This window comes from Eubalaena glacialis, chromosome 1, assembly GCF_028564815.1.
Source record: "Eubalaena glacialis isolate mEubGla1 chromosome 1, mEubGla1.1.hap2.+ XY, whole genome shotgun sequence".
Classification (NCBI taxonomy): Eukaryota; Metazoa; Chordata; class Mammalia; order Artiodactyla; family Balaenidae; genus Eubalaena; species Eubalaena glacialis.
In genome coordinates, this window is record NC_083716.1 from 9,435,133 (window position 1) to 9,456,653 (window position 21,521).

Sequence of the window (21,521 nt, forward strand, 5' to 3'; positions counted from 1 at the left end):
TTGACTCAAGGAAATTACGAGCCAGAACTTTAAAGGCACTCGTAAAAAGACTTTTTAAAAGGGAAGGGGGGGCTTCAACCTTTGAGTTATCTCACCATCTAGTTATATAGACACTAAAGTATCCTCAAAGTGCCAAAGTTCTATAAGCGTTAAAAAGCATTCACTAAGTTTATTTATCAATAGGATCTCTAAGGTGCTTGGAAATCAAAGTTTAAACCAACTTGACCTAGAAGGCCCAGATTCTTCTTCTACAAACTTGAATTGTTTTCTTACATATACGGCCAAGTGTTTTTTTCTTTTAGTTTTTTTTTTTTAATCCTCAAACCAATGGGAACCATGAGATGTGTAAAGCTGTGAGAATATAAAAGAATTATGCAGCTTTCTCCATGTCTACTCTAAAAACCTGGACCGGAAGTCGCTGACAGCTGAGGTTTCTGCCCCCATCAGTATAACCCCAAGCCCTGCCACCAGCTCAAGGGGCCGCCCAGATGGCCTTCCATGGGCTTTGGGATTCCCGTCACCCAGTCACATTCTCCCACCCAGGCCATCTTCCTGTTTCCTTTGTCTGGCACAGAATAAGTTCATTGGAAATATTTGTCGATATTCTTGATTCACCAGCTGTAAAGAACGTGTGCTTTGAATAACTTGAACCAGAGAAGGGCTGGTCCTGCCTGGACCTCCCTGTGACCATAGCTACTAGGCCAGGGGGTCTCAAACCTGAGCGTGCATCAGAAGCTCCTGGACGGCTGGTAAAAACTCAGATAGCTGAGCTCCAGCCCCCGGCAGTTTCTGTTTTGTAGACCTTAAACAAAGGTAAGGAAGAGAAGAGCAGAGATGGCCACTGCTCCCATTTATTGAGGATGGAGGAACTCGGGCTTCATCTAGGGATGGGGTTTTAATCAGGAATGGGATGTGGTCAGATTTGTGTGTTAGAAAGACCACCAGGACCAGGGTGGAAGCGGGCCTGAGGGATAGGGAAGAAGAGGGAGGGTTCTGGCAGGAGAGAAGAGCGTATGGTAAATAGAGTTCAGCTAGGATTTTAGCAGCTGGGCTCACATTGTGCAACAAAGAAAGAGTCTGCCGCTCTGCCTGCAGCCAGGTCCCTCTCCTCCCCACTCAGATGTCAAGCGCAGACTCTCCAAGGGCGGAAATGAAGGGCACACATCCAACTAAGCAGAACAGACTGGCTGTCCCAGGCCCTCAGGAGGCTGGCCTCTCCCCCCACCCCCTCCTCCTTGGCTACAGCCAGTCCTGGATGGAGAATGCGCCCTGCGCTAGGTGCAGGGGGTGTGATGCAATGACAAAGGTGCTGTCTGCTCGCAAGGTGCTGTCTGCTCACCTGGTTCAGCTCTGGGAGAGGCGTCTTTTCCCAAGTCACACGAAGGTGCCCCAGAGGATGGGTGCCCTGAAAACTCTTTCCTAAATCGTTAATGACCTGAGGGAGGACGTTCTCCTCCCTGGCTTTAATGGTCCTCCTCGGCGAGAGGACGTGACAGAGATCCCTGGTGTCCAATAGAATCACCTGGGGAGCTTTAAAAAAAAAAAATGCTGGTACCCAGGAATTTGGCAAAACTTGGATAAATTCAGTAACCGATAGTATTGAGTCTGTTGATTTTTTGGTTTTGATCATTTTACTGTGGTTGCAAAAGGGAACGTTGTTTTTTGTTTTTGTTTTGTTTTGTTTCAAGAAAATACACACTGAAATATTTAGAAGTAAAGAGCCTTCATGTCTGCAACTTAGTCTTAAATGTTTCAGAGATAGAGAATGATTAAGCACATGTGGTTAACACCTGGGGAATCTGGGCTAAGGGCAAATAAGAGTTTTGTCCTATTTTTGCAATTTTTCTCTAAACCTAAAATTAGTTCAAAAAAAAATTTTTTTAAGGAAAAACAATAAGCACCAGCAAGCCCATGAAAAATTCTCAACATTGTTAGTCATCAACAAATCAACACCATAATGAGATGCCACTTCACATTCACTAGGGTGACTAGAATCAAAAAGCCAGGTGAGACCAAGAGAAGGCAAGGATGTGAAGAGATGGGAACCCTCATACACTGCTGGTGGGAATGGAAGTTGGTGCAGCCGCTTTGAAAAAGAGTCTGGCTGTTGCTCAAATAATTAAACGAGTGAGCAGCAGTTCCACTCCTAGGTATATACCCAAGAGAAACAAAAGCATATGTCCACACAGAAACTTGTACATGAATGTTCAGAGCAGCTTTATCCATAAGAGCCAAAAGATGGAAATAACCCAAATGTCCAATTGATGTGCCATGTCCAGATAATAGAATATTATTCAGCCATTAAAAGAATGAAGTACTGATACACGCTACAACATGGATTATCCTTGTGAAAGATTCACAAGATCTTTCTTGGGATTACCTGATGATGGATTGCCCTGAGTGAAGGAAGCCAGTCACAAAAGACTACGTATTATATGCTTCCGTTCATATGAAAGGTCTAGAACAGGGAAATCTACAGAGACAGACAGTAGATTCGTTGTTGCTTAGGGCTGTGGGGAGGATGAGGGGATACAGAGGTAATGGCTAAAGCATGCAGGGCTTCATTTTGAAGATATTTAAAAATTGACTGTGGTGATGGTTGCACATGTCTGTGAACATACTAAAACCCACTGAACTCTACACTTTTCTATGGTGAATTGTATGCTATTTGAATTATTACTCAATAAAACTGTTTTTAAAAACCCCTCTAGGGGGTGTGGTTGAGCATCCCTGGTGTCTAGTTTTCAGGGCCCTCCAGGGACTCCAATGAGCAGCCGGGCTGAGAACCACAGGCTGTTCCTATGTAGTGATGCTATGTGAACACATGTTTAAACCGTCCAGTTATTCTATAACCAGGGTAATGTCCTTAGAGATCCAAAATTCAGTGGCACTGGGAATTCCATTTGTCTAATCCACAGCCCTTATTTAGTCAACCAAACTGTGCTTGGATGGCTCACCCCATGCCACCCCCCCTACAACTTCAGCAGGCTGGGAGCTGCCTGGACCAGCCACCTGGCCTGCTCATTGAGCGAGACAGTGCCAGCCACAGAGCAGACACTAGTCGCACACTGGCTGAGTTAGAGATGCTCGCTTGCAGCAGAAGCCAGGTATTGCACTGAAGTAATACATTTTCATCTTGATTTTCATTTACTTTCTTCCCTTCAGCTTGGTTCCGTTTTTGATAGGACCTCCGCTGTCACTGTCGGTACTCCCGGATGGTGGTGGCGGGGCACCAGCAGCACGTTATCCGTGGTGAGTCACGACCGAGGTACTTTTCCACTGGGCTCACAGCCACAGCCCTTCTCCATCCTTCCATAGAATCACCTCACACCATGGACACTTGCCTCTCTCTCTCCTGCTGGACTCCACTCCTTAGGGACAGTTTCTGGGTGCTCAAGCCTATCCCAGTGCCTAGCACCCAGTTATTAAATTGACTCTCTATTCCTTTAAAAAAAAGAAGAAGAACCATCACTTTTAGAAATCAGACTGAAAACTCAGTCTCTTGCGTTTACACTAGCCTTCCTGACGTGAAGACCTGCAGCTTGATAGGAGTGGAGGGAGAAAAAACCAGAACCCTCAATTTCAGGAAGACCGAGCCCAACCCCTGTGATCATTCAAAGAGATTTCAGGAAATCCTCCACTAACGGCCCAATTTCCCTGGCTTGAGATTCGAGAGGAAACAGAAGAAAGACCCAGGGGGTTACTTATACACCGAACAAGAAATGCAGGATATACAACTGTGCCTGCTGTTTGCTCCTGATTGTTTAAAAAAATAATCATCAGACTTAAACCTGGAAGGAACAAAACCTGAGTGTTAACAGTGGTTCATTCTGCGTAGAGGGGTGATGGGTGATGGATGATGGATGATAGTTTCTGCTGCTTTTCATTTTTTGCACTAACCATTAATACTAGGGGAGAGAGTATTAAAATGAAGGAAGGAAAGGTCAAGAAAGGCAAAGCCCTGTTAGGGGGCAACCTCCCCAGTCGTGCTCTCCTTAAAGCCGAGGCCCCCCTCTCCTAGGGCCCCTCAACCCTGGGCTGTGCTCCTTCCTGGGGTCACTCCTAGTCCCTTAGGCACTTCAAACCTACCTTTTCCCTCCTCTGAGCTCAGCGTCTGCTCCATCCATGACTGCCTTCTACTCATTGGGCACATGGTAGAGTGTGTACCAAGTGCTTAGCACTAAATGAATACAAAAAGATTACAGATTGTTCCAAATCTATATTTTCTGACATTTTAAAATGAGGATGCTTTTCTATGTTTTTTAATCCACCAAGATATCTATACATCTTTAAAAAACAAAAAACCTTGAAGTCTTTAGATAAGCTCTTTTGGGATCTGGACGTGGCTTATCCACTCCCTTTCTGTTTTCCCTGTTTCACTGTCCCCATCCCTAGGGGCCAGTTCTCTGTGTCCTGGCACAAGGAAATGGCCTTGCAAACTCTATAGAGGTGGAAACTCCCAGGATACCCTTGAAGATGGTGTTTAGGAATCACAACATAATTTAACAATAATCAGGACAGCTGGGTATTGGCATATGGATGAAAGTATAGATCAATGGAACAGGAAGGAGCCCAAATCAGACTCATACAGACAAATAGTCACCTGATTTCACAAAGGCATAACTGCAATTAAATAGGGTCTTTCCAGTAAATGGTGCTGGATTAATTGGCTATTCATATGGGGGGGAAAAAATGAACATAGGTCCCATACAGACATCAAATGTAATTAATTCAACGTGGATCGTAGACCTAAATTTGAAAAGTAAAAATAAAGAGTCCAGGGACCCTATGGCCTGCAGAGCCTAAAACGTTTCCTGTCTGGCCCTTTACAGAAAAAGTTGCCAACCCCTCATTTAGACAATCAGTAAAAGAATAAATCAAGCCTTAATTTGTAACTTCCAATTTGCCAACTTCTGTGGTGTAAATGCTCCCCCTGTGGGCACGTCACACTGCCAACGTAACGTCACTGAACAGGGAATTGGAAGGAGAGGCAGGGCGCACAGCATCACACAGTCCATCAACCACCCAGGTCCAGTAGATGTAAATAACCCCTAGAGCATGAATAATAAATAGTTAGATGCAGTAAAACAACTAGGAAGTGATGAGTTGTGAGTTTTTTTATTACCTTTGTTCCTAATGTAATTTATGTAATTGTAAGTTTATGTCTAATTTTCAATAATGGCTGTTTGACAACCAGCTTGCATAATTCCCCAAAATTCAACAGTTGACTCTCCTGAGCCAGCCCCCAGCACCTCACCGACTGAAGTGACCAATGGCCTGGCAGATGTCAGTTTTGTGGCTCGTGTCCACACCGGGTTCCACAGAACCGGGGGGAACACCCTTCTCTGTGCCCACTCTGCCACCTGGTCCTGAAGCAGGGGCACTTCTTATCATCCTATCTCCAAAGGCACATGTTACTCACAGCCTTCTCTGTGTTCAGAGCCTCCACCCAGCCTTCCTCTCCCTCCACGCACATGGCCTCCTCTCCGCAAACCTCCTTCCCCCAAATGCAAACAGCTACCAGGATGATCCCCAGTGGGGAGACCCCCTGCCCACAGAGTCACCTAACACAGCTACTATCACATCTCAGTTGTAACAGGGGCACCTCACAAAACTACAAACTTGACGTAATTCCAATTTTTAAAAAGTAAGATATTTTGGAACTCCAAGATAAAGATTCAGAGTTTCAAAAATTGAATAGAAAAACATTTCTATGATATTAAAATATATTGTTAACTACAATTACTCATATTGTATGATTCTGGCAGAGAAATATCCATATTCATGTTATAGGAAGTTCAGAAATGGACTCCACTCTGAGTGATTACTGCCTGAGTGCTATAACCTGAATGTCTGTGTCCCCCCCAGGTTCATATCTTGAAACCTAACCCCCAAGGTGATTGTACTGGGAGGTGGGGACTTTGCAAGGTGATAAGGCCATGAGGGCTCCACTCTCACCCCATCAGAGACTCCCGAGAGCTCCCTTGCCCCTCTGCCACGTGAGGACAGAACGAGAAGACAGCTGCCTATGAACCAGGAAAAGGGTTCTCACTAGACACCAAAACAGCTTGATCTTGGACTTCTCAGCCTCCAGAATGGTGAGAAAGAAATTTCTGTTGTTTATAAGCCACTCAGCCTAAGGTATTCTGTTGTAGCAGCCCAAGCTGACTAAGACACTGATAAAAGTCTTATTTCAAGTCAGTGGGAAGAAATAGATTTTTAATACTAACAGCTTAGAGAAAACTGGACAGACTCCTGTGCTAGTGTTCAGGACATTGATCCCATCTTACTCAGTGTCCCTTGTAACACATCCATACAACAGAAGCTTCTGAATATTCAATGCCAAAAAGGTTCTCTGGGGGCTTCCCTGGTGGCGCAGTGGTTGGGAGTCTGCCTGCCAATGCAGGGGACGCGGGTTCGGGCCCTGGTCCGGGAAGATCCCACATGCCGCGGAGCAAATGGGCCCGTGAGCCACAACTGCTGAGCCTGCGCGTCTGGAGCCTGTGCTCTGCAATGGGAGAGGCCGCGACAGTGAGAGGCCCACGCACCGCGATGAAGAGTGACCCCCGCTCGCCACAACTGGAGGAAGCCCTCGCACAGAAACAAAGACCCAACACAGCCAAAAATAAATAAATAAATAAATTAATTAATTAATTAAAAAAAAAAAAGGGTTCTCTGGCTGAGTAAAGGTGACATGCTTCTGTGCATCAAACAACAGACTTACAGAACTCAACATCTGCGTCTTCCATTGCCAGGAGGCTCAGCGTTAAATGGTATAAGCACCTTTCCTAGATTCCTGATAAAATTCTGTCTCTATAGAAGATATCAAATACAGAAAACTTTTTATTCTCATCTGAGTGTAATCTCTCAAAGCAGGTGGACGCAGGCAGCCTTTCTCAGTGGGGTTCCTCAACTGAACCCCAGAACACAGATGTTGATATGGGTGACCATCTTCTCAGCTCTCCTAAGGAGATGCCTAGGAGAGAATTCACGACACGCAATGGATGCTTTAGGGCAGCAGGTCTCAGACTTTATGGGCACCGGAATCACTTACGAGGCGTTAAAACAGATTGCTGGTCCCATCCCCAGAGGCTCTGATTCACTAGCACTGGGGAGGGGCCGATAACTTGCACGTCTAACAGGTTCTCGGATGACGGTGACGCTGTTGGTCTGCGGATCACACTTTGAGAGCCACTGCTTTCGGGAATTAGAATTTACTTTCTCCCACTGCAGGCTCAGAAGAGCAATGGGGCGGTTATGGGTGCTCCAAACTTCAATGTAAAATTGAATGTGATGAGCGTGAAAGGGACCCTGGACCTCCAACAGCTGTGAGTGACTGCTGAAACCATGCATTCTCGCAGTACTTTCACAGAGCCGCCAACACTACCAGGATCTGTTTAAATTTTGTTTTCTGTCTTATGTTCTTCTCTTTTGGGCCAATCTAATCAACAAACCGCTAGACTGAGGCTGTTTCCATTTTCTAATCTCTTCCAAATTTTGAAGTCATTGGCTTTTTGAAAAGACTGCAGCGGTGAGAGAAAAAGCTATACAGTCAGCCCAGAGTTCAAGCACAAAATCTTAAAATGCATTCCAGTTCCAATTAACTGAGTTGAATGTTGGCACAGGAAGGGAGAGGGAATCAGGTATTTTGGGGCCATCGTGGCTTGTGCTGTGGGGAAGCTGAGAAAGCAAGTCCAACATCTCAAGGAGGAAGTTGCATCTTAGCGGAAATGGAAGGATGAGTGGGATTAAACAGCACAATGGATCAGGAAAGTGGCATCCTGGCAGAAGGACCAGTGCGAATAATGATAGGGAGGTAGGAAAATCAGGAAACAAAGAATGGTTCCGTCAACTGGCGTGTAGGATATACAAGAAGCACTGTGTGAGAAGGTGGAAATGTAAGCGCCTGAAGCTAAGAAGTTTAAACACTTTCCATAAGGAGACTGTTTCTCAAATGGGAAACCCAGACTTGTTCTCCTGGGATCACTGATTCTTTATGAGAAATTACATATGTCACACTTGAATTTTAATTTTTAGACGACCCATACATTTGATTTAGATGGCCTCCTTATACCTGAGTAGCACCACTTTATTCTGGTGCCCATGTTTGCGTTTGTAATCACCTTGGTGCCAAGTAAAAATCAGATGATATCACAACTTGCCATATAAACAAAGTGTTCATGTTAGTTCGAGTTGAAGACAAAGTGAGTTCTCACACTGTGTTTTTCTCAGCTCCGTGCAAATACATTTGAAAACTTAGAATGTATACTTTTCTAGGAATATAATTTATTAAAACTGATTCCAGGGACTTCCCTAGTGGCACAGTGGTTAAGAATCCTCCTGCCAATGCACGGGACACAGGTTCAAGCCCTGGTCCGGGAAGATCCCGCATGCCGCGGAGTAACTAAGGCCATGCACCACAACTACTGAGCCCACACGCCACAACTACTGAAGCCCATGCACCTAGAGCCCGTGCTCTGCAACGAGAAGCCACCGCAATGAAGAAGCCCACGCACCGCAACGAAGAGTAGCCCCCACTCGCTGCAACTAGAGAGAAAGCCCGTGAGCAGCAACGAAGACCCAATGCAGTCAAAAATAAATAAATGAATAAATAAATATATACATACGTAAATAAGTAAATAATTTTTAAAAATTAAAAAAAAAAAACTGATTCCAGAAAAGATAGAAAACCTAAGCACATCAATTTTCATAGAGGACATGAGGAAGCTGTCAAATGTAGCCCCGCAAAACAGGTCCAACAGGTTTCACAGGGAAAGTTCACCAACTCTTTAGAGGAATAATTCCAAGTCTTTTTCAGCTGTTCCAATACAGCTTAAAAGAAGAAAATCTTCCAAGTTCTTTCCACGAAGCTAGGTATAACACCACAAAGTCTACAAAGACTAGATCCACACAGAAGAAAAATACAAACCAGTGTCACTTGTATTTATGCAAAAAAACCCAAATAAAGTTATAGCAAACAGAATCAAGCAGTACATTTTAAAATAATGCATCCTGACCAAATGGTACTTATTCCTGAAATGTAATGATAGATATTAGGAAATGGATTAATGTTATTCACCGAATTAATTGATCTAAGGAGGGAAACAAGATTATTTCCATAGATATTGAAGATATTTGATAAAATTCAACTACCCTTCTTCATTTAAAAAAAACTCAATAAAATATGAATAGTTGAATACTTCTTTAACCTGATAAAATATTCCCACCTCAGCCCAAAAGCCAGCACCATGCCCTTCAATGGGAACCACTAGAGGCCTTTCCACTAAAGTCAGGAGCATGACAAAAATGACTGCAATTGCCTGTTATTTAAGACGGTAATTCATGACCACAGAGCTCAAGTGGGCTCTCAGTGTTGCCAGGATGTCCTCTATTTCCGTAGTCCGTTCCTTTTCCACAGTCCGAGACAATTCACACCTTCTACTCTCTCCTCAAACCTCTAATACCGTCTTCCCCATCTCACCGTTGAGGATTGTTTCCTAAGTTGCTGAGACTGAGGCAAGCAGACTTTCAGAGACTCCTTCCTTCCACATGCACCTACTTACTCTGTCCTCCCACCACAGAAGAACACCGCCACATTGAATAAAGCCAAGCCCTCTATTGGTGCGCTAGATTCCATCTCATCTCCTCCAGGACTTGGTTCCAACAAGTCTCCCCACCTCCTACATCATCAATCCTCCTTTTGCTATTGGGTCATCCCATCAACGAAAGGCCACTATTTCTTCTATCTTAAAAAAACAAAAAAATCTTGACTCCGCTTTGGCTACCAGCAACCATCCCATTTCTCTGCTCCTGTTACAGCAAAAGTCACAATAGTTCTGTTTGGTCCACTCCACCAAAACTGCTCCTATTAAGATTTCCAATGGCCTCCACACTGCCAAACCCAACAGTCATTTCTCAGTCGGCCTCTTACTGGACCTGTGAGCATCATTTGACACATCTGAGCCCCTCCTCCTTGACTCATTTTCTGCCCTTGGCTTCCAATTGACTTGTAGTCACTACTTCTCATTTTCCACTGCCAGTTCCTCTTCTGAGCTCTTAATGTGGGAGCACCCTGTCCATTCCTTGGTCCTCTTTTCTCCTTTCTTCATCTCTCTAATCCAGCCTCATAGCTTTGAATAGCACCTAGTATGTTGAAGGCTCCCCAATTTTTATCTCCAATAAAGATTTCTCTCAATTCCAAATTTGTATATCCAACTGCCTTCCTGACCTTTCTCCTTGGTATCTAATAGGCATCACAAACCATCACACTCAATACTGCAATCGCAACCTTTGCCCTCAAACCTGCTCTACCTGCAACCTTTGCCACCTCAGCTCAAGGGCTCTCTGTTCTTCCAGTTGACCAGGCCAAAAAACTTGCCGTTATCCTTAAAGCATCACTTCCCTTCACTAGCCATTTCTAATCCATTAGGAAATCTTCCACTTTGGAAATACAGACAGGCAAAAGGAGAGTGAGAAGAAAGGATAACACGAGTGATAACATGAACCATGACAAGGAGCATGATGCGTATGAAAGTCACAAAGGAAAAGATGTCACTGGGACCAATGGTCTCTATTTGGAAATAATAAGGTTCCACAGGGAAGAGATTAAGTCCACATCGTGAAGGTACCAAAGCCAGGCAAAAGTGAGTTTTGATGTGGTTAAGTTCCTAAATCATGGAAAGTTCCCCGCATTTCCCACCCACTCATTCTCTCCTGCCCCAACGCCGACCAATGCTGAAGAAAACCAGTATGACAGGTAAAAGTACTGTCATTTCGAAGGGAGAAAGAGGCAATGAACCTTCAAGAGAACAATTTAAATTTTATGCACGAATTTGGATACTTCAAATTCCAAATCATCATTTCCAAATGTATTGTCATGTCACATAGTTTTTACTTATAAGGCCCTTTTTCTCATCTGGGACCTTTCCAAATCCCCTCCATCACTATGCTTCTCTTATTACCCACTCCACCATTACCATCTCAGTCTCTGGATGTGTAGTTTTCCATGACTGATTTGATCACATATTACACTTTATATTTCTTTTAGCAAACTCCTTGTGGGTGTCATCTTTTTCTTAGGTTTCCTGTGCACGGCATATTGTACACTGAAGACACCCGTTTGACCCAAGACCTCATCAGAAGGTCAAAAGTTTCTTCACATGGAAAAACACCTCACTCTTACCCTATACCCAGTGGCTGTAACCAGTTTCTGCAACTCCTTCCAATTCCAGAATCTGGCATCCTAAAATAAAGCTGTTTTAAAATCCTTATTCTGATAACCTTATTAATTTACATGTCAAATGTCAGGGCTAAAAATCTCTCAGGGAGGTTGTGATCAGGATATTTATCTACTATCGATTCTCAAATGTTAAATTTAAATGCATGTATAAAGAATCTATCATTTAAAATATTATGGTTCTGAAAAATATTGAAACTAGATTGAATGGAAATTCAACTCATTTAATAATTTGGAGATAGTACAATATAAACAAAGAATGATTTTCAAGACTTCTACTGAGGCAGCAGTACCATAATGGTTAAGAGCCCAGGCCTTGGAATAAAAAAGATTGGATTGTAAACCTAGTGTGATTTTAGACAAGTGACTTTTATTTCCAAACCTGTAAAGTGGGAGGTAAATGTGATTATAAAAGGGCCACAATGAGAGATCCTTGTGATGATGGAATTGTTGTTTCCTGACCATATCAGTATCAATATCCTGGTTATATTATTTTACTATAGTTTTTCAATGTTATCATTGGGTAAAACTGAGTAAGGGGTATACAAGAGCCCTGTACTATTTCTTACAATTACATGGGAATCTACAGTTATCTCCAAATAAAAGGTTTATTAAAGAAGTCATTCACAAATGTTGACTTAAGTTTTATATTAATTTCCAAACTATCCTAGGCAATTACATATCTTCTCTAATTTTCTGTGAGTGAAATAAAGTGAGATTTCAAATTTAACAATGATGTAACCAGAAGGTGGCGCTATTACTTCATGAATATAACATAGTAAGGCACTATTCACATTATGTCATAAAAATAAAACGCTAGGATTTTGTCAGTCAAAATTGTAAATGTTAACTCCAATTCAGCAATATTTTCAATACATGTCTTATGTGAGGTCTGACAAAAATACAATTTTCGTTAAGTCATTAAAAAATAAACAAGATATACAAATAACCAATTCTGGATCTGCTTAACAGGGAAGTTTGCAAATGGAAAATACGAACCCATCTAAGCGTATTTTTCGCTGCGTCATATGTGGACTGTCAAACCTCCCATGACAAGGAAGATTCTTACCAAGTCTGGTACTAAGCTGGTATGTCATTCCATTTTTATACAAACATTTCCTGCCTCACCAACTGTTAGAACTTCTGATAAAGACACAGCACTATTTTAACTAGAAGCAAAAAAATGGCTGAGAAAGGGATCTTTTTTTTTTTTTTTGGTGAAAGCAACAAAGTTCAGAACTTCCACATTTTTTAAAAAAAATAAAAACATTTAAAATACTTTTCAGGGAAAGAAAATTAAGTTGCACCAGTTAATAAAAATTACCAAGACAGATATCCTTTATCCAGTTGCATTATTACTAGATGCTGGATACACAGCAAGTGTGAACTATTTGTTACTAATAGTGGGTTTGCAAGAAGCAGCCTGTAATACTTAACAGGGCATTTTTATGAGTGCAGGTCTACAGCTCACCTGGGGATCAGTATGTCCTCTGCACTCATCCTTATTCGCGTCACACCGATCTAACCAATAACCAAACACCGCAAAAGCAGCCTGGATGATTCAAACAATGCTTTGAAGCCAGCATAATTGATTTTGCTTTTGAGAACATGTTTTCTAATTAAGCAAAATAAGCTCTTTTTCCCCAAAAGACTCATGTTTCCTTGTGCAATTTCATATCAAGTTACACCCTTCCAAGTCTACCAAATAATGTCTGTCCTTAAATTCAAGTCAATTAACCAAACACATTTTGTACTTGTTCTATTTACTTGTTCACACAAGAACTGAACCAGACCAAATGAGAAATAAGTTAGAATTAATTTTGAGCAGTTTATTCTCAAGTCATTACAGTGTTCAACCAGTTTGATGTATAAAGATATCAGACATAAAAGTAAACAATGGGAAGCACACATATATTCTCATTCTGAAAGAAGACATGTTATATATACAGAAAAAAATGCAGCAAATATTAAGGTATTCAAAGTAATTCTCTGACAATTCAGATGGGACATATTTACAGGAAAAGTATAAGTTTTAAAATAATTAAATAATTTTCATAGAATTATAAAAGTATTGAGATAAATATTAGGAGACTCTGACAATCACAAGACCATTTCCCTATGCTATTCTATACAAGGGTAGTTCTATAAAAAGTCCGAAAATAGAGCTAATATTTTGCCACTATGGAATATATCAAATTACCAATACCAAAATATTAAAATGAACATGCAATGTAGAAGCTGTACCAAAGAAAACAGCATTAGGCTCCTGAAATAGCCAACCGTCTACACAAGACTTCTTAGATGTGTTCATGAAAAAAGAGCTTTCTAAAAGAGCTGCTGTAATGGATATATCTGCAGAGAAAGTGATAACTACTTAAAACCTTTTCATTCTATCATTCTCAAATGTAGCTGCAAAAAAGGAAAAACCTAAATATAACTTCTAAAAATATTAGCTTATGAATAAAAATGTTGAGTGGTGCATTCTTGATGCATTCGGATTTTTAAAGTGATGCTATGATAATTCTAGTATAATAGATAGTAACCTCTGGACCCCACCACTGTAATAAGAAATCCACCCTACCCTCTCTTTCTCAAACAAGAAGTCATCTTAGAAAATGAAAAGGAGAAACAGTTGACATTTATGAATTCAAAACAAAACAGTACTGTAATACGGCAAAATATCATAAAAATAGCAGCATGTGAAATTCAAGACTATTTTCTTAAAGCAAATGTTTAAGACTGAACCGTAAAAACAGTACTTGGTCCAACTGGTCTATTACTCAACACCTGAAACTAACGATATTTTAGAGAGGTGCTTATATTTATGATATCCCCATGATTAAATGTAAAGTCAAATATGTGTTTTAAAACATATATTGCACAGACAGTAGAACAACATTCTGGTATCTCTAACACAAAATGGTATGTTATTTAGCACATTAACCTATGCTACTGAAAATTAATTTTATCCTAATTGTTTAAAACCAATCATGTAGGAGTTCTGAGCACATTAATCTCAAAATATTCCTAAACAAGACGAAAAAACACAGGCACTTGAATACAGGTTATTAGTGACAAAACACAGAGGTTACAATCGCATGACTAAGGGCAGTATGTCTTTACACATAAACTTGAGGTCTTTCACTGATCCAAATATAGAAATAAGAACTATTTTACAAAACTCTGACAAGAAAATCAGATCTCCAAGAAATTTCATATCTAATAATTTTCACTGAATAAAGCAATGACTGCTGCACGTCTTGATTAAGTTTTTACAAATAAATGTCCGAGATAGGTTGTTTGAGTTCTAATTCTCCCCTTTTCTCCACCCCAGGACAACACACGACCCTCACTAACAGTCCAATAATATCCTCTATGCAAAACTCACCGCTCACCTTAAGGTCCAGAGCATCAAAAATGGCTATCATTTCAAAACTGTCCACACTGTACTATAAATTTTACAGCACCACAGACGTCATGAGTTTAGATATTTTTGTCTGGCAATATTTCATTCAATAATATTAACTGGTAAGAATGTGTAGAGATTGAACATTTAACTGGAAGTCACAGTAGCATTTTTAAAACAACCAAAATAATTAATAAGCATTTTTCATGTTTTAAATTGTGAAACATTTAAATTGTCAAATTCACTTGGAAAAAATATCACACACACACTTTTATCATCCCAATGAGAACAAAGCTTCAGACAGCTGACACTGAGATACTTAGGGCTTTTTTCTTTTTCTTTTTTTTTTTTTAAAGAAATTGCATTTCGTTTGGCCACGCCCTAGCTTCTTGGCTTACCAGCTTATAAAGAGAACATCGATGAGGCAGTATACTATATGCATTAAAGCCCCTTTCCCCTTTATCATCTTTGGCGAGAAGCCTCTTGAAAGGACACTGAGGGCGGATGAGGCGGGTCAGGCTCCACGTGCTTCCATCTCACACATCACTGACTGGAAGGCTTGCGTCATCCAAGTCCACGGGGTCACAATCTTGTTCCTGAGGGCCATTTTTACTTTGAGGTTTTAGCAGAGCTTGTTCAGTCACTTTGGTAGCTGGTTCTCTTGGAGAGACAGTCTGGACCTTGAAGTTCCCTGGCTTGCCCTTGGCAAGAGATTCGTAAAATCCTCGCTTCTCCATGGTAAAGCTTGAGACCAGAGAGTCGCTGCGAGAGGCTGTGGATCGCGGGGTGGCTGCTGTGGCACTGGCAGAGAGGAGAGCGTGTTTGGGTTCGGAAGGACAGCGGGAATGCTCCTGCAAAGAGGGGTGCTGGTCAGACACGGGCAATCATTAACGGCAAGGCTAGTAACTCAGTGTGAGACTTTATTCTCTGAAAAACAAACAGAACAAAACACACACACACAGAGCAGAAGCATGAGCCATGCAGCATACAGGTGCAAGTTCCTTCCCAAAGCGATGCATTTTTAGGAGTGAGTTTAGAGCGATGACAGCCAACAACCATTCCCACTAAGAAACCAGTTCTGCCACCAAAGCCAAACTTGGTAGCTCTTGACACTTTGAAGACTCAGTCAGCCTAAACGGGAATGCAGTGTGCCAACTGCAACTGAACTGTGTTTAACAGGGGGCCTACCAGCTTTACCATTTTATTTAAGAGTTTATTCTCAATAAACACTAGGAATTATCCCACACATTTTAGAAAGATTAAAAAATGAAAATGCAGAACATAAAAATAAAAGGCCATTATCTCTTTAATAAGCAGAACTCAACATTTTTCAAACTTATTATTTTGTCTGGCAGCCTCACGAACTTAAGTTTTTGGTTCCCTGAATTTCACTGCAACCAATAATATCATAGTCTTTCCACTTCTTATTTAATTGCATTTATTTATTTTTGCATATGGCATACGTTCATATGGCTTAAGATTTTAAAGGCAGGGAAGGGTACATATTTAAGCATTTATTAAAACCGTGGTGAAATAATTTCAGTTGTGAACATTAATTTCAATACGCTTCTAACTATATCAAATCTGAAGATAGCCTGAAATATGACCATTCCAAATGCATTGCCATATAGTTCCTAATATATTGTGTTCATTTGTGACATTAGTGGCTCTGAAAACAAAGTGCTACAAACCACTAAAACACTCTAGATTCCCATTAGATGGCTAAATTTCACCTGAGATTTAATATACCATGCACACTATACTAATGTAGAGTTTATCCAATGCATGTGCACCCGTGAGTCTGAGCAAACTGTTAGCACAAAGGTGCATTTTAAGTGGTGTAGTATAAAAAATTTCAAAATACACGAAATACAGAAATTGAAACTCTTGTGGCAATTCAGTAAATTAAGCTTTAGTAGATATGACTTTTTAAATTAGTAAAGTTGTCTTTTTTTCCATTATTTATTTATTTTTTAATATCCGTATCCAACCTGACGACTGTAGTGAAATAGTTTGCGTTAGTGTTGACACAGTCAGTTATGATAACTGCAGAAGGCAGTTTGGTTAACTCAACTTTCCAGAATCAGTTGTTAAGTAGTGAGTAAGTCCGGGCCCTCTAGTAAGAAGGCACGTTTGCGTGAGAGCCCACATACGTGCTGCATTCCCCAGTTCTGGACGTATACCTCTGTATACAAGGATTCGACAGCCTTCTGGCCTGCCGCATCTGGAACACAGTGCAAAGCTAAGATTAGAGTTAACCTGTACTGGAGGGGGGGAAGAGAAAGTTCCGCTGATAGTTACAGCTTAGAGAGTCCAATCTGCCCCCACCACAAAGCACAAAACACAAACGCCCTTCTCCAACTTTTCCTCTTCCCAACAGACATTGTTTTTGCAGAGAGTCTCATACTTGACTGCTGAAAAGGTCACATAAAACACAGGCAGTTACAAAATTAACACCTATGAAAATAATTTCTGAGACATTCCAAACAGGATACAAGAATAACTTTAAAAGTGAGAAAAATGGATTTGTATTTACTGACCTAGAGTCATTTCTAACAAGAAACGATTAAAAGACAGTATTACCGCAATACTAGCAATGCAGGAAAATACTGGAAGTGCAGACTATCCAGCATCAGTGAGTCTAGATAATCAAGGCTACCGTGCTCCACATCAGACTACCTTCTGCAGACCAATGTGCTGCATTTCAAGACGCTTCAAAGTTTCTCATTCCTTAGTAGAATTTGTATTTTCAGATCAGAGATCAGTGACCGAAGTATTCCAAAGCTAAATCTTATTCCTATGATGAACTTGTACATGATAAATTAAAAAGTAAAGACATTTTCCTTACTATCTGAGAATGTTTGGCTGTTTTAATTTTATTATTATACTACCAAAAAGATAATTAAGATAGTAAAAAGCAGCCTTTTAAATTAACCTAGTAAAAAATGAGAACGAAATGGAATATACTGACTGAGAACACTAGATTATATTTAAGGTTCAAGCTGCTCAACTGTATTACAGCACTATTAAGGCAAAAACCTAAACTGAAATTATAGGAAGTAAAAAGGAAATTGAGACCTTCACAAAACTGTGTAATGCTACAACTACAGGTGCCTTACATGATTAGGCCAAATACCATACTAAGAATTGGTAAAACTATACCAAATCTGGACCTACTGACAAGTAAGAACTCCTAAAACAAAACAAGGAAATGTTCATTCTTTAGTTGCCCTGCTTGTGCATTTAAGACAATACAATGCACAGAAAGTTATGTATACATAACACTACAGGAAGCATTAAATAATTAGAAATGCATTATTTTTTTGCAAGTCCAATTGGTATGAAAGTCAACATGCAGATAAATCTCAAAACAGAAAGAAACTGAAAGGATTAGGGGGAGAGGAAGAAAAATAACTTGACATGATCAGGGGACCCAAGGGAGTATCACCCCAGAGAACAGGAAACATACAGAAGATGCTGATCTGCCAGGTCCCCGCTGTGCTACAATGGCACCAGAGACTGCTTTAATCCAACTGTGCATCTCTTCAGGGCTATCAGCCTAAGGGGAAGGAAGGATTCATTCAATTTTTCCTCAAAATCAGCTCCTATGTCTATAAATCCAATGTATTCATTTTGGTAATTAACAGTGTCAACAACAAAATCATTCTAAGGCAATGGTTTCCAAAAACTTTTAGAAATCACTTTTTTAAACCAGGTTTTGCTGGGTAACTTACAGAGATGTAAGTTGGGCATGTAATGTTTTAAGATGAGACACATCAAAAAGTGTCAATATGAATAATTCTGGAGAGAAAACAAGAAGAGGAAGAAGTTAAAGAAAGACCTTCTCATTTCTACTGCTATATTGTCTGAATTTTCAAGATGAATATTTATGTAATTGTGCAGTTAAAAAACCACTGTGACATCATTTTATACGTTATTTTTCTAAAAATAATTTCTAACAGTACCCTAAATCGTCATATTCCAAAGCATCATCTTCCTTGATAGGACCATGACTTCCAATGTGAATTAAAAACCTTACTATGACTTTAATCCAATTAAACAAGGCCCTCAGAGGGGTGGAGAGGTACTGCCCTTTGCTTCTGGATTCTACTATCTAGTAGTTTAAAAATTTTAAAGATACAAGTAATATTTTTGAACCAATGATATTAACAAAGAGTTTTTAAAAGGAAAAACTCGAAGTAGGCAAAGATGGAGTATACTTTCTTTCATTCACGACAAACAGGAGCACCAGTCTAGACGTCAATTTGGCAAAATAAAGAGGTTTAAAAAAGTTCATGCTCTGATAGTTATACTCGATCTAGTATTGTAAAGAAGTAAGAAATTCAGGCAAATTTATGCACAAAATGTTCACTACCAGATTAAATCACAGTAAATGTACAAAAACTATGTAAATGAGTGATCAGTAACAGTACAGTAGAGAAACAGTTTAATTGTGAAACATTCATATAAGAGAGCATAGTTCTAAAAGGTTTTCAGAGAATTTTTGATGTAGAAAAAAATGACTATAATATAGTAAACAAATAGGATATAACACTATATTGATATCATATAATCCCATTTGTTATAAAAAGATATGCTCTAATAATGGGAAAAAAAAGAAAAAAAGAATGGTTGCCTGAATGTGGAATTCTATATGTTTTATAAAACACTTTTTTCTTCATATTTTTCTGTATTTTCTAAAGTTTCTGCAATAAGCATATGTAATAACTTTTATAAAACAAAACCAAATGTTCTTTTAAAAAACTTCTAATCTAAGTAAACGTGTTAAGTAAAAAGTGTATTTTAAACTTAAACATAGGATACTATCTACCATTAGTGAAATGATAAGATACACTGTGTACTTTTATTATGGATATTTGAGCCCCCCTTCTTATAAAATTACCGAAAGGTGATATAATTAAAATTCCAAAATATGTGCAAAAATAATCCAAATTGAAAGTACACACTTAGCATCTAACTTAAATAGCATTTCCCTTCCTCCAAATAAAACTTAATTCCATTTGACTTACAGCAAAGAATATCCCTATTTGCTGAACATATGACCTGCCAATAATCTTATATATAACATTTTTTATTAAATTGGCAATTATATTTGTCATATTTTTTGCTTATTTTTATGAGCAACACACATTTATTTATGTTTATTTCACCTCTAAAATTATTAATTTCTTGTTAGGAAGATCTATAATCTCCAAAGAAGTATCCTACCTGCACATAGAAAGTTCGAGACGATGTTACAATTTCAAAGAGGTTGTCTCTCATCATTATGTCACTGTTAACAAAAAAAATTTTCCAATTGTACTTAAATAGCAGTTGTTTGATAGTTTTCCTTTCACTTCTTTACCCAGTACCAAATATTTGTCAATGAGAAAATAAATATTAGAGATAAAATACTGATTTAATTGAGAAATACTAAGTGATCGTTTTCCAATTTATTTTTGCATTAAATTTTACATATTTTATATAGTTGTATGTATTTTTAGAAAGGTTCATAAAACAACTTTAAAATTCAAAGTTTTCAACTGTGAAGAAATCAGTTTGCTCTAAGAAACAATGGCACAGTTAACATTCTTATAAAGCTCTATTCTGCAGCAACCCTGAAATACTAGAATTAATAATACATCAATTTGTCAAATATGATAGCTGTTCACATTAAATTTTGTCCTTTCCATTAATAAGCTTAAGAACTGTTTCCTAATTTGTAGTTTTCAAACAAAAAAATCTCAATACTCTATTTAATCTGAAGGTTTTGAAAGTTTTAGCATAACCCACTAGCAATAACACAGAAAAATATCATCTGTAAGTACATCAATTAAACTAAGGAACTATATATTGTGTAATAATAAGTTGTGCCAGGCACCAAGTCAGAGGTGGTGCTTACCTTTGCTTACATTCCTGGACTTTATGAACCTCTTTAAGTGGTATTACACGGAGAGGTTCCTTTTCCTGTCAAAAAAAGCAAATAAACAGATACATGACATATATTCTTAAAATCCTTTTAAGCATTAGTTGTTTTATTTAGAGGTCTATGTGAAAATCATGCTTCTTTCCTGAAGCACATCTAAGACATAAGTCTACCTTCTTGAACCATCCAGCATCAGAATAGCTCAAATACTATAACCTGATACACACTGTGATTTGAAACAAGGAAACTGGCATATAACCCATGTTCACATTATTTAATGTGCTAAATGACAGTGTAGCTTATTAAAAACCATTAACCATCAGACTTTTCCTCGATGAACCCCTATATATCCAGTAAGTGGAGTACTTCCTATTTTGGAATGTTATTTTCATACAGAGGGTACCAGAGTAGTGAATACCCAGCTTCTCTGAGTTAAATTTGTCATTTTAGGAATATCACTTTTATATGAATACATCATTTTAACAAGCACAATTTATTAAACATTTACTAAGTGCCAGGACATCTGCTATGTTTTAAATGTGTTATCTCACTTTCCACGACCCTAGAATACATGCACTATTACTCACCTGAGGAAACAGGATTAGACATATTAAGTACCTCACCTAAGGTTACAAAACTAGATATAAGATTCACATATAAGATATAACTAGCTTCCTAGTTAGCACAGTACTTACAGTAAACATTTCATGAAATACTATATACTGTATTTCACTGAAAACGACACCATGAGTTTAAGACATACCATTATTTTATGCAGTACTAAGAAAATAATTAAACCATGGCTGAACACTTTTTTAAAACCAAAATCTTTTTTTTAAGTTTTAGAAAATAACTCATTTTAAGGTAACCTCTAGGACGGCCTCTTCGCTCTGCTTGGGCTCTGACTGCCCACACCGGGCTACTCTAGATACTCCTGCTCCTGCACCACTACC

The 21,521-nt window shown here is 39.3% G+C and overlaps 1 protein-coding gene across 13 annotated transcripts in view; it reads right to left on the reverse strand.

Moving 5' to 3' along the window:
• Positions 1-13,050: 13,050 nt before the first annotated feature.
• The window catches only part of PLEKHA1 (pleckstrin homology domain containing A1), a 57,754-nt gene continuing 49,283 nt past the window's right edge, over positions 13,051-21,521 (reverse strand). For 5 of the 13 annotated variants that reach the window (XM_061187166.1, XM_061186787.1, XM_061186711.1 and 2 more), the window contains 4 exons: positions 20,545-20,609; positions 19,872-19,935; positions 18,112-18,201; positions 13,051-15,493 (listed from right to left, as the gene is read on the reverse strand). In XM_061187166.1, the coding sequence (XP_061043149.1) occupies positions 15,179-15,493; positions 18,112-18,201; positions 19,872-19,935; positions 20,545-20,609 (534 nt within the window). In that variant the 3' untranslated portion in view covers positions 13,051-15,178. Of the gene's footprint in view, positions 15,570-16,795; positions 16,867-18,111; positions 18,202-19,871; positions 19,936-20,544; positions 20,610-21,521 lie in introns of all 13 variants that reach the window. The other 8 variants (XM_061187306.1, XM_061187021.1, XM_061186572.1 and 5 more) reach the window with 5 other exon arrangements.